General features: G+C 39.1%; 1 protein-coding gene across 4 annotated transcripts in view; it reads left to right on the top strand.

Annotated features, from left to right (window-relative positions):
• Positions 1-3,470: 3,470 nt before the first annotated feature.
• The window catches only part of cntn3a.1 (contactin 3a, tandem duplicate 1), a 74,385-nt gene continuing 59,759 nt past the window's right edge, over positions 3,471-18,096 (top strand). For all 4 annotated transcript variants that reach the window (XR_015842509.1, XM_088290233.1, XM_088290234.1 and 1 more), the window contains exons 1-2: positions 3,471-3,901; positions 17,264-17,407. Coding sequence is in view for 3 of the 4 variants with exons in the window: in XM_088290233.1 (XP_088146359.1) it covers positions 17,353-17,407 (55 nt within the window). In the remaining variant the exon portion in view is untranslated. The remainder of the gene's footprint in view (positions 3,902-17,263; positions 17,408-18,096) is intronic.

The following is an 18,096-nucleotide window of genomic DNA, read 5'->3' on the forward strand; positions in this document are numbered from 1 at the left end:
AGCGCAGCTTCCTCCCCATCTACACCCTGACCCAACCATTCACTTTTCGTACGCAGAACCTAGACTCATAGCTGAACATCATGCTTCTCAACATTTTCAGGTGCTGATTGTCAGCACCCCGATGGAGGGACTGAAATCTAAAAACAGAGAGGAGCAATAGAATAAGAAGCTTGCTTGGCATATGCTGTGAAGATCAGACACATTTTACAATGTATTCGATTTTGCTGTCCTGAATATCTGAACAGCGTGTGGTCTCAGCAGTTAGTATCAAATTCAGATGATAACAGATAAGATCAATTTAAAGCAAGTGCAGGCTTGTTATACGCATCATTTAATCGAGTGATATAGCCTGGTATTAGACATCTTTTCAGGTCCGCGTCCTCCTGACTTCATATGCACCGATGTGAATGTATCACAAAGGTAATTTAGCTGTTGGCTGTCCTTTCACTTCATTAAAAAGGAATGGTATCACACAGGGACAGATGTATGGTGGGCCGACGTAACTCTGCCAATGCCCATTTGGGCCATGTGACAAGTATTGTGCTCACACAAATAAAGATGGCTCAGAATAAAATCCTCATTTGCTCATAAATTGCACTTGTTTTAAAAATGTAGGTGGATATGCAGATGCGGTGTTGTGATCTGAAATGAAACATGTTTTCATTACAATTGTGCAAGAAGAGTCGCCGTTTGAACTGTGCAAAAAATAAGGTGTATTTTCATGTTCGGAGAGAGGGAGCCTTTCAAATGCATGTCTGTCTGACTCTGACACCCATTTTAACACGTCAATTATTGCCTCAGGAGAAATCTAATACAAGTAAGAAAATGACAGCCTCCAAACATGAAAGCAAAGTGAAATAAGTAAACTTCTTTTTCTAGAAAGCATGATATTTCGGTGCGAACAAATATTCCTGCCAAATTTGTGCATGGAAATCAATATTCAAGCGGTTTTGTTTAAGGCTGCCTATACGATCAATTGTTGCTTGGCGTGCCATAAGTAGCGACGTGCATGGCTGCTTAAAAAATGCTGTACACGTATGGTAGGTTAATCCAAATGTTTTTTTTCCCCTTTCTTTCTTCTTTCTAAGGCTCAGCAGGACATTAATTAATTTCTGCTGTAATTATCATCTCCCGTTGGCTGGAGCAAAAGTTGATTCTCTTAAATCCCACTCAACATGGAAGAATTATAGGCCAGAGGCACGGCACATAAGACAGTTCTGTCTACTTAAACATAACAGGTTGTTAGTCTGCAAAAATGTGTTCAAGAGTAGAAAAATACCTAGCTTGACTGGTATCAACTAATCGGCACTCATTTCAAACACTCCCGTATTTTATTTCTCGCTGGCATGTCTAAAAGATTGGTTTCTCTGAGCGTCTTGACACATTTTTTAAAACCATGTTTATGTTTAATAAGTCTTGAGGATGAGTGGATCAGATCATGATTGGATGAAAACAAAATACTTGAGAACAGCAAAAAACAAAAAGTAGTGTTAAAAAGATTTTAAAAAAAAATCAACAGTAACGTGGTACAATTTTCCTGATTACCTGATCATGTAGAAAAGGAGCAAAGAAAAAAGCATAACCTTACCCATTCCTACCCTAAAACTCTATTTCATTATTGATATATTTTATCAACAATACCCAACATCATTCACACAAATTTGATACCATTGATTGTAGTGTGATGTAGAAATGCTATTGGACTCGTTTATGATCTCAATGATAGAAAATGATCAAAGCCTTCATGTCACCATCCCCAACTGCTGTTGTGTGGTGTCTCTCAGGGGTTCAATCCCGGGTCCTCTACTTTTTTTTTTTCTTTGTATACATATTGAATTTTTATTTTGGATAATCATTGCACGCATATTTAATTTGGGTGACGGATAAAGGTATATGATAAGTATTAAAAGAAATAGGACCAATGAAGACTGTGGAATCCTATCAGGGCTCGTAGATTTGAAAACTGAAGCTTTTATTGTTGTACCATACCTTAAACAAAATGTAAACCGAATCTGAATGAAGAGGTGTGACTGTGAGTGTGAATGGTTATTGTACATGTCCTGCTCATAACTGGTGACCAGTACCCCACCGCTCTGCCAATGTCAGCTGGGATGGACCCCCCATCACCCTGAACAAGCAGTAGAAAATTAATGAAGTAATCAGGAACCTTGGCTTTGTGTTACTGTTTGCATCTTTGACTATTCTACTCACAGTAGCTGCAAAGCTCTGTGATAATTACTGTATCTGTGAAAGGTGTGAAATAAATAAAATGTACTCACTGTCAAACGTAAAAGCACTAGAGGGTTATCAGAGGTTGACTGCCATAGTCATCACATGAGTGACACCCAAAAAAGATCTAAAGAAAGAAAAAGACCATCTGCCGGGTGTTGCAAATTGATTAGGTCAGTCAGTACACGCACAAACTGTCATATCAAACAAATCCCAAGCAGCAGTGCAACAAGTAAAAGAAGCATCCAAGAGAATAATTATAAGGTATGAAAATAATATAGAAAGGAACACATTGGATTACAGCATTGTCTTGTTTTCTATTTCCACTAAAATTTTAGTTTTGAGGGGTCCTGTCTACTGCAGCTTGAAATATCTTTGGAAACATCAGCAAACACAAACCAACCCCCCACATGATTGTTGAATTATGTTAAAACTAATAATGCTGTTAGCTAATTGCAATTCTGACTACCTTTTGGATTCGACATGATAATGCATTGAAGACTGTGACCCAGTCTCACTGCCAAGCTAGCTATGGGCGGAGAAAAAGAAAGTGCTTTCTCCTCATCTTACATTTTATCTTCAGTTTATGCAATAGGCAAATCATAATATGTAACACGAAAAAAATAATAAACACATTACCCTGATAATGCAAAATAGTGTGAATATTTAAAGTGTCTGCAAACATTACACCGGATATGTGAACAGGAACACGACCTCCTCTGATGTAATGTAGTAATTTATCCAATAGATGGCGGTGTTGCTCAGTGTTTTTACTGCTTTTTCGTGAAGATTGCGCAATTTAGTTAGGCTGCTGTCTGGCCCATATATTTGAACGCAAAATGAGCAAATTCAGAATTTATTTTCACTGTGACATTAATATTGAATTAAAAAAACATATAGTGATGACAATTCTGAAAATTTAACTTGTTTATACATTTCAGTATTCTTCTTCTTATTGTTGTTGTACTAGTCATGATGTAGGTGATGAAGACTCCCCCGCACATCCATTATGTGGTTTAACTGTTATAACCTGCCACCCGAGGGCAACTAAAACTTCGAAACGCTGACCTAAATTGTCGGAATTTAAATAATGAATAATATGGTGTTGGGAGAAACCCTTTCCAGAAACTTCAGATAGTTTATAATCTGAGGTAAGAGGATTAAGACTCAGCCTTGGGCAGAAAAATGGATACTGTACATCAAAATAATGTCAAATGCTATACGACTTCCTGCTCCTTGTCCCGTGTGGAAGGAAGTGACAGTCGTCCCGCACTCCACGCGCTTGGTCGCTGGTGCCCGACGTCAGACGTCTAGCGAGCCCACCCACCCCAACTAGTGTCAAACCTCAAACAGCCGCACGCGACACGCGCTCGATCCGTGGGAAGAGTGGAGGACCCACCTCCGACAACCACTGCTGGGCTCCGTCACGTCACGTTACGTCGCGTCACGGACGAGTCCGGCGCTTCGCAGTGCCGAGGCGGCAAGAAGAAGACGAAGACGAGGACGAGGGAGCGTGCATTCGTTGGGGTCTCGAGGATCAGGAAAAGACGCCTGAGAAGAGTTTGGTTGCACGCTCGGTGCTGCTGCGAGGCTGAAAGGAGATGTGCGGCGCAACATGGATATCCGAGGAGGGATAAAACTCGACAAACATCATCCACTCGGACTCGCGCGGGTAAGTACTATATTTGATTTAATTAAGCCACCATTACTTTATGTTCACTGACTGCATGCTATCCATCGTTTTATTTCCCCATCTGCCTCATTAGGGTAGCGGGGGGTTCAGCAGCCTATCCCAACTGTCTTTGGGCGAAGGGGTGGGTGTGGGTGGTTTACCCTGGACTGGTCGCCAACCAATCCAAGGCACATAAAGACAAACAGACAAACATTCATTCTCTCCTAAGGGCATTTTAAAGTCTAATTTAAGACAAGTGCTTATCACCATGCTTCGTAGACGTACAAAGTTTCACCTCTGTACACAAAAGAAAACATGTTACAATTAAAAAAAAAAAAACGAGGAGTGGGGTTGCAATAGTTAGTGTTTTTGAGAATTATTTTTATTTCCCATGGGGAATACTGACAAACTGAGCGCACACGCTGCATATTTGTATTAATGCATGCATCTTTAATTGCATGGCTTTGCAACCAAGCATCATCAGACAAAAATAGGTAAACTCATAGAGGTTGGGCATATGTTAATATATATCTTTGTTTATGTATCACGCTTTCTGTGAACGGTCACAAATCCACTTATTGCTCTAAAGAACTGCTGGCAGAACTCATTTGCTGTCAGTAATCAGACAGGGATTGAACTGAGTCGGTGCTCATCATCTCTCGCAGTCTTTAATTGAACTGAGCTCCAAGCTTGACTGCAGTTAAGATTGTCCAAAACCCGTATGTCAGCAATTTCATTGCAAGTTATTCTCATGAAATCCTCGAGAATGCCTGCACATCCAAATTGTGCCTTTAAGTGTATTCGATGTAGCTCAGAATTGATCACTGAGAAAAAATATCATCCCTGTGGCAATGTTTTTTTGTGTGTGTTTTTTTTTTTGGTCAGGCTTTTTGCAGTCTATAAATACTGAGGTTTAAATCCACTTTTTTTTTAGGATGCATTCGTTAGTCATCCCACGGTTTTCAGAAAATTAGAGCATTCTAACATCTTGGAAATCTCCTTCATTGCCACACTTGTAATGATGCCACCATGTCTGAAATAGGAGGATGAAACAACAGCGTAGCATCCAGAAAAGAGCATGAAAAGTGGAAAAAACAGCATTGTTAAATAGTGCTAGTCAGATTAAGTTGCCGCTAATCACCCTGTTCTGTGGCAGAGAGAAACATTTGGAGTACCACTCATGTTCGGACGGCGGGGATTATCGTCTAAATTTAGATAAGGTCATTTACTACCCCACGGAGTGTTTTTGCTCTGGGTTAGTACTTTTGGTTATTTTGGGCAGGCTCTGTTGCTTTGGCTATATCTTACATGAGTACTACTCGTTTAGTTTTATTTCACATTGCCATTTGCACGGCTGTTTGCATAAACTAACACACACTCACAACACGCACACATGTTTGTCACGCAATAAGATACGGGGTAAGGAACTCTATAAGTGATTGACGCAACTGGAAAACAAAAATAAAAGAACCAGAAAATACTTTCCAAAATTAAAAAAAAAAAAAAATTAAAGATCTGGTTTGTTCTGACAGCGGGAGATATAGCACATGGTGAAGCAAGCTTAGGACTGCAGAATTTCCTACAAGATCAATAAAGCATCTACTCGGGCTGGGCAATATGGCCCTTAGGCCATATCTCAGTATTTTTTTTTTTGTCTGAATAGCGATAAACAATATATATCTTGGTATTTTCTCAAAGTTAAAGTCATAACAACCCTGTGTCAGGTGGTGCTTGCAGGACATGCGTCTTAAATACAAAGATAAAGGGAGAAAGTGTTTGGGGCTGGAATCTGTGATGGAAAGCATATATGGAACATGTGTCACAGACGCTTCCAGGACCGGACCAGTACAAATTTGACCACTTAAATTGATCAAGCCATTTCACCGCATTGTCCTTTGCACGTCAGGTTCAATCGTTTCCGTAAGGAATATCTTTACGCAATAAATGAATATCCACGTCTGAATGTGAACTCTGCCATGTTCACAGCCATCCAACTAACTAGTAATTTGCTTTTCTTAGAACATAGTGTAAGCACATTTTGAGCATGCATCATCAATCAACCACATTCATTGACGCCCGGCGAGTGCTATGTACCCACTCAATGCATTTTGGCGACGGAGTGGGCGCTTATCCATTCATTCAGTTATGAATACTGTTACGTACTAATGCAAGACACAAAACGGCCAGTTGGGTCTCCAACTATCAAGCAATTGCTAGCGTAAAACGCAAAAAGGTATTTATTATACATGTAGAACCGAGTCTGGTGTGAAGCGCAGTCTAAATGTGTGCAGGGGTTGGCTCGACTAAGTTTTGGTATTTTCACAGACGCTTGGAAGCATGGTGATTTTAAAAAAGGGGGGTCTGCACTGTTGTGGGTATGAACACAACCCACTTGATTTTCTGCCATTCAAAGCAGCTCCTCTCATTCCCTTTAAACAAAGTCGTACTGATAGTCCTTAACCAGCACCAACACCATTAGGGTAACCACAACTCATTAATATTGTCGCTATGGTAACGTAACAGACGCCAGAGAACAAATTTAAAGCCCATGAATAATTCCGGCCACTATAAAACTGAGGTATTGTGTAACAACAAACGTGAAGCCACACCTTTTTGTAATTATATTAGCTCCTTATGAAATGCGTCAACATGAGGCACCACAGAACAAATGTAAAGTGCATGAAAATATATAACTCAACATCACGCTAAATCAAGAGCCAGTCACTTCATATTGTGCAGAGCGGGCTTCGTGCGTGGTCTGATTTTTACTCATTTTGCTGTCTTTTAGTTTTAAGATGAGCTTTACGTGTACGAGACAATTGGCATCTTGACATGTGCCTAGCGTCTCTCATAGACGGTCACTTTTAAAATTAAAAAGTTTTTCAGTCTTAGATATTAAACAAACTGGAAGTACTCTACGTTTTTGTATTCTTTAATCTGTGGGGCCCGATGACATGAATCATAAAGTGGTCCACCCTTGTAATGCCAATTCCAAAGATGCTCTTAACATTAAATATTAAACATTCAACAGTCATCTTTGTAACATTTCAGTCTGAAATTCTTGATCTCGATAATATGAAACAATGACAGAAGCAAAACATGGCACAATCATTCCTCGTCCCATATCTGTAACCCACACAGGCTTCAGAATAAATCATGTTGTCTTTGATAACATCACGCATGTGATTGACATGATATAAACACAGCTCGGCACCGTTTTTTTCCTAACCAGCTGCCTTCCTGAGCCCAGTGGCGCATATCCTTCTCAGGCAGTTCCTTGTGGAGCCCTGCATTGGGATTAAAATCCTTCTTTTGCTTTGAAGTCCAACGTTGAAGGTCTCTCTTGGATGTGCTTCATTGCAAGAAGTAAAAATGTCCGTGTCCTTTCAAGCATTGACTCCATGAATTTGTTCACTATTTAATAAAGCATGCCCAAGAACCACACAAGCAGAATATCATCCGTGACTGGCAAAATAGCAAGCAGTAGTCTCTGACTGCAAACAATGTCGTAGTTGTCTTTTTTGTACAGACTATAGCAGTTACATCTGTTGCTTAACCCTGCATTAAAACGTTTCTCAGATCATGGGTGGCCTTGCATTCTAACCACCCCCATTAAGTCCTCTGTACTAAAAGTACCTATAAATCAGGGTTGAGCAATATGGCTGAAAAGTCTATCAAAATACCAGTATTTGTCAATAGCCATATATATATATATATATATATATATATATATATATATATAGTTATATAATTACATTTTTATTTTATATTAATTGAATTATTATTATATTTTTATATCCATTTATTTCTTTTTTTTATATTGAAAATAAGAAGTACCTGGCAAAAAAACGAGGGAATTCAGGTAACGCAGCAGTGAAAAAGTCAAATAAACTGGTCAATATAAAGATGAATTACATGCCTTTTTAAAAATAATGTGCTTAGTAAGGCTGGATTTTACGGTTGAGAGGTTTTTCTCAACATAAGTATTTTATTTCAGTCAATATTGATAATTACTGATTTTTTGGGGGGGTGACTGATTTTTTTTTTGGGGCGGGGGGTGAATATTAATTTGATTAAAGATAAAATTAAAAATAATTCATTTGATGAAATTAAATTAAGCACAACAATCAAGAGGAAAACTATTATTATATTATAATATCTATCCATTATCTATACCGCTTCTCCTTACAAGGGTCGCGGGAGGGCTGGAGCCTATCCCAGCTATCTTCGGGCAGTAGGTGGGGGGGACACCCTGAACTGGTCGCCAGCCAATTGCAGCACACACAGAGACGAACAACCATCCGCGCTGACACTCAAACCTAGTGGCAATTTAGAGAGTCCATTCAACCTGCCATGCATGATTTTGGAATGTGGGAGGAAACCAGAGTTATATTATAATATCTGGTAGTAAAACATTTTCAAGGAACAATGATGTGTTCATTATAATGTTGTGCAAAGTGCAATGTTGTTAACATCCATTTAGCTTAGTCAGTGCACCGTAAATGTTTCTTTTTGGGGGACGCTATACACCAAAGCAGCATTGTTATGCAGTTACATTAACCTTCATTTGTTCTTCATGCAATGTAATCAAAGCCAACTAATACTCGACTTCCTATTTTTAGCTTTTTAATTTTTTTTTACACATTTTTTACTTGCCTGAGAGATCAGGACAAGCAAGATCTTTACTTCGACATCAAGTATCCATCTGAAGGAGTGATCTTCTATTGAGTTGCAGTGCGGTGGCTGCTCATTTGTTTGAATGAAGTTAAGGTTAAGCCACACTTTCACTCAGTCTACGTATGCCACACGCTCATGCGCGCTGGTGTGCCTGCTCGCACTCACTTCTTAGGTGGTCTGGCACATCTTCGCACTGAAATCACACTTTTATGCCCCAAATTTTCTCATAGGTGCTTGTTGTGGCACAAATCTTGCGTCACAAAATAACACAAAACATGAAACATCATTGGAAGATCTTGCGAATTTTTCATTTTCTAACAAGACACATGCATAAATGTAGTGCATTTCAATCCATGTTTGGGGAAAATATCAGCACATTTCCTGTCTTGTAACTTCCAATACAACAATTTCATTGGAGGGAAAATGGAAATGGAAAACACTTCCACAGTCCTGGAACAACATCAAAGAAACATATTTCCATTTGAATAGGAATAGAGCGTAATTGGCCCCTTTTTCAGTATTTGGTGAGAAAGTGAGGTCTGATCCGATGCTGCACATGGCTCCTGTGAGTGTGCCAGCAGGACTCAGTGAAAGGAGCTGCTTCCCTCACTGAGACGTTGAAGTTGCAGCCTGTCTCCTGCAGCTTTTCATCTAAACGCTCACTGTGCCTGCTCCCTCTTGCTACATTCCTCCCCTGCAACATTTCAAACTGAACTTTGAACTGTCAAAAAAAAAAAAAAAAAAATCCCAAATATGGCTTATATAGGGAATGATGGCAGGCAGCACTCAGCTCACTAACAAGCACATTGAATTTCCTATGATTTTTGTATGACAAAATATTATTGCTTCAGCAGCTCAACACTTTGACGCAGCAGTCGGAGAAAATGGTTTCATGAGGAGTAGCAGCTAACCTTTGGTTAAAACTACCAATCTAGAACTGTAATGTTCTGGCTTCAAATCCACACCCTTTGCATTGTCATGTAGACATTCTAACCAGTCGGCTACCATGCCCCTTTATCTCAACCAACAATACAATGCAATATATAAAATAATAAAACTAAATTGTGACGTTTCACAACTTGGGGTCACGGGTTCATTGTTGAATTAAATTAAATGTATGAATTAAAATTGCCAGTAAATAATTTATTCCATCCATGCATTATTCAAGATGCTTATCCTCAAATTCATAAAATTAATTGTAAATTAATATACACATTCTCGATGTCTATTCTTCGCACTGTACATGGAAACAGCCAAACAGTTGGTCTAGTGAAGCGTCCTCTCTGTAACCAATTTCATTGGTTGTTTGAATAACCAATAAAATTGCTAGTCCCATAACCAACCAAATTGGTCAAGTTCCGACCAATTTAGTGCATAATGGAACCAATATGATTTTTACAAACTCGATTGGTATTTTTATTTAATTTTTTTTAACCAAACTGTTTTTAGAGTGTGGCAATCTTCAAAATTCTGACTTTAAGAAGCTTCCAGAAGACTGCCCCCCAAAAGTGCAAGAATTCCAAGCCTATTTGGAACGTGTCAAACGACAGTGCCAATTTTTTGTGACTATTTACAAGGCAATTATAAAGTCTCTTGAAGACCTATAATTACATGGATTGACGAAGCTGCAGCAACCCCATGAAGTTTATGCCAAATAAAATAACTATCAAGTCACCCGGAATATAAATTTATTGTGTACACACACATCCTTTCTCCTGGCCAACCGGTAAACTTTTTCATGCTCAAATAAAGGGCGTCCATAAATGTCATAATGGAATTACCCAGCTTTATCATAATAGAAGATAATTGTTTTACATTTCATACTCAGCCACAGCTTTTTATGTTTAAATGTGGACATGCAGATGCAAGCTGCCTCACCACACACATACACACACAAAGTAATTTCAACATTTAAATAAGATATAACCAGAACAATTCAATTGAAAAAAAAGCAGGAGAAGAAATCCAGATCTGTTCAGCGGGATATGCGTGTGGTGTGAATGCTAAAAGATGGGCACGATTTAAAAAGACTGCAGCTATTGAATATTTTGGTATTCATATATCCAACAGCGGCACAGTGGTCGACTGGTTAGCACGATGACCTCACAGGTTGTGGGATCGGATCAGTTCTGGCCCCAGCCTTCCTGTGTGGAGTTTGCATGTTCACCCCGTGCCGGCGTGGGTTTTCTCCGGGTACTTTAGTTTCCTCACACATTCCAAAAACATGCGTGGCGCTCTAAATTGCCCCTAGGTGTGAGTGTGAGATTTGACATCACGTCACTTAAAGTAAAAACACCTTGATTGATTGTCTCCAAAAGTTATTTGCACATGTGGAGGAATGCGCTTATCTGTAAGCTGAAAATATTAGAATAAAAAGCACAATATTTTTTTCATTTTATTCAAGTTGTAAACCGCTGCTTATAAAGAAAGCAATGTTGAGCCGGCTCTCACGTATAAAAATAAAAAATATTGTGAGTTTTATTAACACATTCCTTACACACGTCCTCATATATTTTGGTGAGGATCTATCATTGTTTTTTGTACATTACGCAACCCTAATGGAACGGTTGTACACCGTTGCACACACACTGGCTGGCTGCGTTCGCCAGTCCCTCCTGCAATACATATCTTTTTTTTTTTTCTTGAAGAAAGAATATGTTACCAGACATGGGTAAGAATTCTATTCAAATTATCGAAATATGCGATGGCGCCATATGGGATATTTAGAGTAAAATAGACCTGGAAACAAGGCCAAAATGAACAGTTACATCACACGACCACTAGTATAAACATTCTGATCAATATTGCGTTTGTGGAATATGAGTTAAAGTGCAGAATTCACCCTTTTTTAGACATCTCAGCGGGTGGCCATTTTGTCACTTCTGTCAACTGAAAATGACATGCTAAGTTTCTCAGGGCTCAGGTAATAACCACTCATGGCTCAGCTTCAGAAAACAGGCAGCGAGCGAGAGACGAGGCACTTTCGAGAGAAAACACAAAGCGTCAAATAAATGAATTCATAAATAAAGGACTTGTCGAATATTAAATAAATTGTTGGCAAATTTGACCAAATAAATGGTGACTACTCTTCAGGTCACAGCAAAAATGTACTATTTGATTTAGGTGGGAAAATTGGCCGCTGTTTGGAACTTAGCACCTTGACTGAAACACCAATTCCATCTGATGAAAATCAAGCCCAAAGCGTGATGCTGTCGCCACCGATCTTAGCCATGTGTCTGGTGTTCTTCTGAGGATTTGTGACGGTACGTTGTTATTTGTTCAGAATTTTCTTCGAAGGACAGATCCAGGTTGACTGAACGCATGTGGGTGGCCAAATATGTGGTGGCCTGACTCAATGTGTGTTGTGATCTGTAAATCTTCTTCTGCTGTCTACACAAAGTTGATATTGTCTTTGCGTATCTTGTCCTCTATGTGCTCCTGCACCAACATGAATTTCCCTTCAAGTGACAACATTGTCTGATTCTGATACAGATCTGGTAAAGGATCTGACGAAATCCTGAAGGGAAAGTGTATCTAATGGCAGTGAGAGTGCAGCCATATCATTACGTGGCTGTCTTGTGATCACAAATATTGAAAGACAAATGAAGCTGAAGCGCTGTCATTTTTGGACATTTGCTTTCACAGCATCTCACAACTGCGAGACACAATCTGATCGGATGCCGCTATCTGGACCGGTCTGTCACGGAGCTGCTGCTGTAGCGCTTTTGATTCATGTGTGTGGGGTCAGGAAGGGAAATTTCACGATTACTAGCAATCTCAATGGGAGCGGGGGCAGAAAATGAATTTTAAATAACCTGCAGGCACTCAGAGCTGTGGGATGGAGGAAAACACTGTTGAAGCGGGTGTCTGCAGATCAAGTGAAGTCACAGCTCAGGTGATAAAAGATGCAGCATCTTGTGCCATTTTTACTAGTCTTGTCTCGTTTCTGCAGCGAGTGGGTGTCTGGTCTCATTCATGATTCAGTGCTTGAGGGTGTGCGCTAGACTGAGAGTGTCTGTACGTCGGCCCGGTATTTCAGTGTGAATTTTTATCTTCATCTGGACGAGGAGCACCTTTCTATTAACACACTTTTGAGCCCTGAAAATTTGATAGCAGCAGAGTGATCAGTTGTAGTGGAGAGGGTTAAATCAACTGGCATCACTGTCTGACTCAACTACAATTTGCGGTTTGTCAGCTCCAGCTGCTGCCGTCAGATGAGAGGAAGAAAAGAGGTCGTGGTCTGACAATGCTCAAAATCCTGTGTGCTTTTGTCTCTGGAAATTGGAGGCTTTTCATCAACTGGAAAGAATGTATTACAATGTCAAGTAAAAGATGTTTAAATTTTAGCTTCAGGGTGTGGAGGGGCGGTGGCTCCGTATGGAGGCCGTCATGTGCCAAAACGTAATCGTAGTCGGAGGGTAGGGGGAAGGTTGTACAAACAGCCCTGAAATTGATCGGCTGCTCTTCGGATGAATCTTCCAAAATTCTAGGCTAAACACGCCATTCTGATTAATATTGCATTTGTGGAATATGTTTTTATCCATCTGAGAGGGCATCCATTTTGCCACTTGTTGGTGACTGAAAATGACGTCACAGTTTCTCAGGGCTCAGGTAATGACCAATCACAGCTCACATTTAGACAATAGGTCAAATATTGTCAGCTTAGCCATGTTTTACTCATCAGTCAGAACAGCTGTGTGTGCACCACATTAATTGCTACACTGCGCAACTGTGCTGAATTCCATCTCTGGTCTGTGGCTATCATAAAGTATGAAGAGCAAAAAAAAAAAAAAAAAAAGCAACAAATAACCCGTGGCCAACCAAGGACTGGGGGCTTTGAAATCTGAGGGTCACAGCCTGAGTCCGGTTGCAGACAAAACAAACTATGTAACTCATTGTTGAAGAGATGCTAATCTCTTTCCTTGAGCATCCCCAGACTCAGCTCAGGGACGCTGCCACTGTTTCATTCTTACATCTGACCTTGCATGCGCGCATGAATGTCCTCTAATCTTCTGTATTTCTTTCATTTTAATTACAGTGTATGTAATTTTTTATTTTTCTTGCGGTATTATGTGTATATTACTCAAAGTATTTGGCAAAGCAATAAAAACAAAACCAAGACATTTAAATCGGATAATCAGTTTTGCTTTAGAAGATATTTGTGGATTCAATTTAACTCAATCAAATTGTTCCAATTTATTCGTTGAGATACTTATTAAATTGTCTTTTACATATTTGAAGGTAATGCCACGTTTACAACAGCCTACAAACTGTTCAGTTCATTCAAATTGTAAAATGACAACTAGAAACTCATTGTATAATACCCACTCGAACGCAGCCGTATCGAATCGTAATCCCGCTGAATTGAACCGAATCAAGTCTTTACAGTTTCAAATAAACTTTCCTTGAATCGTCTCACACCTCATATATCGAGAAACATATCGAATCATCTTTTATTGGAGAGAGGAAAACCCCTAATGTCCGAGTTACCACAGCCACAACCGTCTGGCCACAGTATTAGATATGGATACAGTCTCTAAAACATCCATTTGTGATCGTATTGTGACGCTCCACATTTGTAATAAATAGGTCTTTTAGAGCATCATGTTGTTGTACTGTATATGTTTCTTTTAGTAATTTTAGTAAACTATGTTTCGTTTTGCAAAAAAAAAAAAAAAATATATATATATATATATATATATATATATATATGAATGTAGCCTTTAATTGTTATTTTGTATTTATGTGAAGAGCATTGAGTTACCTTGAAATGTGCCGTATAAATAATGCTGTATTACTTTGCCTTGCCTTTATTGATGCCCTGCACATTTTTACCATTCATTCTTTTTTTTTTTTCTTTTTTTTTTACTATTATTTAAAAATGCTTCTATTGAGGTTAGTGAGTGAATAAATTGTAAAAGATGGATTCTACTACCTATAGAAACCATGACCAAACTTTTACTCTCTATTTAATGAGCACTTCATTTCTCACTCATATGTCACTTTATCGAAGGGCGAGTGAATGAACGAGTTGAGGAGGCCATAATAGGGTCAGAAAATATTTAGCAGTCACACAGCAGGAATCATATTCCATTGTAAAATCATCGGTGTCATAAATCATTGGAAAGGGACTGAAACTTGTTTGAATGTCGATTCTTTCACTAACTAGCATCTGATGAAGCAATCACACACACGCATGCGCAAGCACACATATCACGAATAATCAATTTCTAGATTAAAGTAAATCATTGCTCTTATGACTAAATCATTAACGATGATGTTAAGCAACTGCTGTGGACCTGCCATCCGCCACTGGGCAGCATCTTTGGATTTGTTGGTGACTTTTATCCACTAACTAACATTTGCCTCATAGCTGCCACCCTGATGAGTAATGGGGATCAAAAGGTTGCTGTTAAAAATTAGAACAAATGTGATCATTGTACCTTCCAAGCTGAAAGATCGGCAAACGCAAGTTTATGTATTCAAGCGGACTCTTGTACACGTGTGGTTAAGCACCCACGGATTTGCTTATTGGCTGATGTTTTCAATAGCGGCTGGACAGCGGACAGCCACGTTACATCACGAACATGTCCGGAACAGTTCGTGTAAGGATCTAAGTAGCTTACTGTAGATACAAGGGTCACCCCGCCTCTAGGCCAAAAGTCCGCCGGGGTTGGCTCCAGCTCTTCCACCACCCTAATGAGGACAAGTTGTATTGAAAATGGATGAGGTTCCAGTGGCGGCTTCTGTTGAATTTCAAGTCCTTCTCCCCTTTATTCCTATACGTGGAAGATGTATTCAGCGAAGCGCTTGCAATTATTCCCCCTCGAAGGAGAAGCGCTGCAAAAATAACCAAGAACATGAAAAGGTGATTTAAATTCTCAGTGTTTTATTATTTAAAGCTAACATTTACTCATGACATTGGCATTGTAATAACCGCGGGATATGTTGGAGCAAAGATGACACTCTGGAGCTAATCTCCATCGTGAGATTTATGGACTAAATGTTTTACCTTTTAATGGCTTTGTAGACTCCGAAGTGAGTGTATTATATGTGAATGTGACAGGAATGCAGTGGATGTATTCACACTCGAATCAGTATGCTCTCATGATTTTCAAAGATACTTCTGAAAGTGTAATATTTCAGTCATCTTTTTTTTGGACTGCTTTGCTTCTTGATAGACTTGACACAATATTATTGTTTTCACCTCTCTCGTTATTTCCGTGTGTGTGCAGTCAAAGAAAACGGGGCAATCACTCTGTTCAACGTCGCGGCGAAAGTCACTTTTGCTCATTTTCTCACGCTATTTCATCTTTTCTCACTTTATCACCAGCCTGTCTCACACAAATATTTAATCTGCCGCTTTATCAGAAATTATCATACTGGAGCTGTCAACATGGTTGGGGTGTGTTCGACTAAAAATAAATAAAACTGTTATTGGCGACAGCAGGAATGTGTCTCATTATCATGGCAATTTCTTTTGTGCCTTTGCATCAGAAATTAGTCCCCAAGAAAATGTGACTCTTCTAAGGAAATGGGAATAGTTTTGTGCTGTCAGCAATTTGTAGCCGAAATGTAATCTCTGCATCTAAGAGGAATTTGAGGAGACGTCCAGTGCTTCGTTACATGTTTGACAACCATTCTCCTTTTTGTTTTGTCTCAGCAGGTTTCTGCATAAGCCCGAAATCCCTTTCATTTTTATTTTGCAGACATGATCCCTGCTATGCAACGTTAAGCACACTTGAGCCTTGATTCTGCCTTTGTAGTCTCTGCCCGGACAAATCGTTTTTGTTTTTCACACCTCAATGCTGAAATTGCGTCTAGAGCGACTAATTGTCATATTATTTATCTTGAAATGCCTTGTCAGAGAGTTTTGAGAAAAAAACAATCAAGTCCTTTTTGAAAATCGTTGGTCTTTAAATGCATCAGTAGGAGCAGGGCTGCTTGATTATAAATAAATATATATATATATATATATATATATATATATATATATATATATATATATATATATATATATATATATATATATATATTCATTGCGATTATTTTGTAATAATTGAAACAATTTTTCAAATGATTTTTTGGGGGGTACAACCATATTTATAAATGGAAACAGACAAGTCAAATTTATTTTATCTTCTCAATTAGTAGATTATTATGCCCAACCAAATTCAAATACTGTTTAGATCGGGGGTGGGCAAACATTTTGATTGGCGGGCCACAATGGGTTCTAAAATTTGACAGAGGGGCCGGACCAGGAGCAGGTGGATGTGTGTTTGGGTAACCTCACCTCATTGGAGAAAAAAAAATACTTTTAATTTGAAATGAAAGTGAACAAAAGCATTACAATAATATATGTGTCTTAGAAAAACCACAGTATTTAGAAAATAAAACATTAACAAGGTTTATTCATTTAATTTTTTTCAAATTTGGCGGGCCGGATTTAAACGTTTAATGGGCCGCATGTGGCCCCCGGGCCGTAGTTTTCCCACGCTGGTTTAGATCAATCTCATTCGATGCATTTTTTTCAAGGCAATTAGTGAGTCCTAAAACAAAGAAACTTTGTTGATTTTATTGATTAATTGATCTTCTTCACAAGCAATTAGGGAAATTTAGTCCAATGCCCATCTGTATTTTTAATTAACTTCTAATGTCTCCTCTTCCTTTTCTTCTTTTTAACAGGGGACAAGTGTAAGTGCTCGAAAGGACAAAGAAAGATTTTCATACATTTAGGATTGGATTTAAGATTGCCTTGGCCTGAGACCATAAAAATGGAGTTGCTGTGGAAACTGGCACTGCTGCTGTCGCTGCCGGACTGCCTGACAGGTAAGCCTCCCATGAACGACCTATTTATATTTTGTATGTGTGTTTGGATATTAACTATGAATAGTTATATATTGATTGGTAGCTCTTGAAACTGCTGAATAGATGGCACTTGAAAGTACGCGGAAACTCGCGCCTTTCTAGTAATCCCTCTAATTTGAGGACAATGTGAATGTCTTTTCACTGGCCTCTTCAAGCAGTGTCACTTCAGTTTTGGGGCTTTGCTGAGAAATAGGCAGAGTACCCTCCCTGCAAATTTCTCCTCCCATTCTTGCAAGTTGAACATGTGGCCACTCATTTTAAAGGGCACTTCAATTATTACCCTAATTGTGATTGCATGGCTAGTAGCACAGAAATCCTTCTACTGATCTTGCTTTTAATGAGAGACCTAATTTGCGTCGCTTACAAAATGTTCAGGGTCAAATGTGAGTTCTCCTAATGCCAGAGTTTGAGGATGAGAGCAAGATAAATTAGAGCTTTGCAGCACGAGCATGGTGTAGCAAAGAGTGACTAATCTTTCGTGTTGTCTTGTTCCAGATTACCCGTTCCCCCCTAGCAGCTGGGCTGTAAAATAATTAGCATCTGTGTGTTTTACTCCATCACTTTGTCTCTGTGCTGCATTTTCACACCTACGTTTGCCATTTTGGCAATTAGCACGGTGTGTCTGTAAATCCAACGCGCATCAGACGATG

The sequence above is a fragment of the Idiotropiscis lumnitzeri genome, chromosome 3 (genome assembly GCF_059441095.1).
Source record: "Idiotropiscis lumnitzeri isolate Australia: NSW breed Sydney's pygmy pipehorse chromosome 3, RoL_Ilum_1.0, whole genome shotgun sequence".
Lineage (NCBI taxonomy): Eukaryota > Metazoa > Chordata > Actinopteri > Syngnathiformes > Syngnathidae > Idiotropiscis > Idiotropiscis lumnitzeri.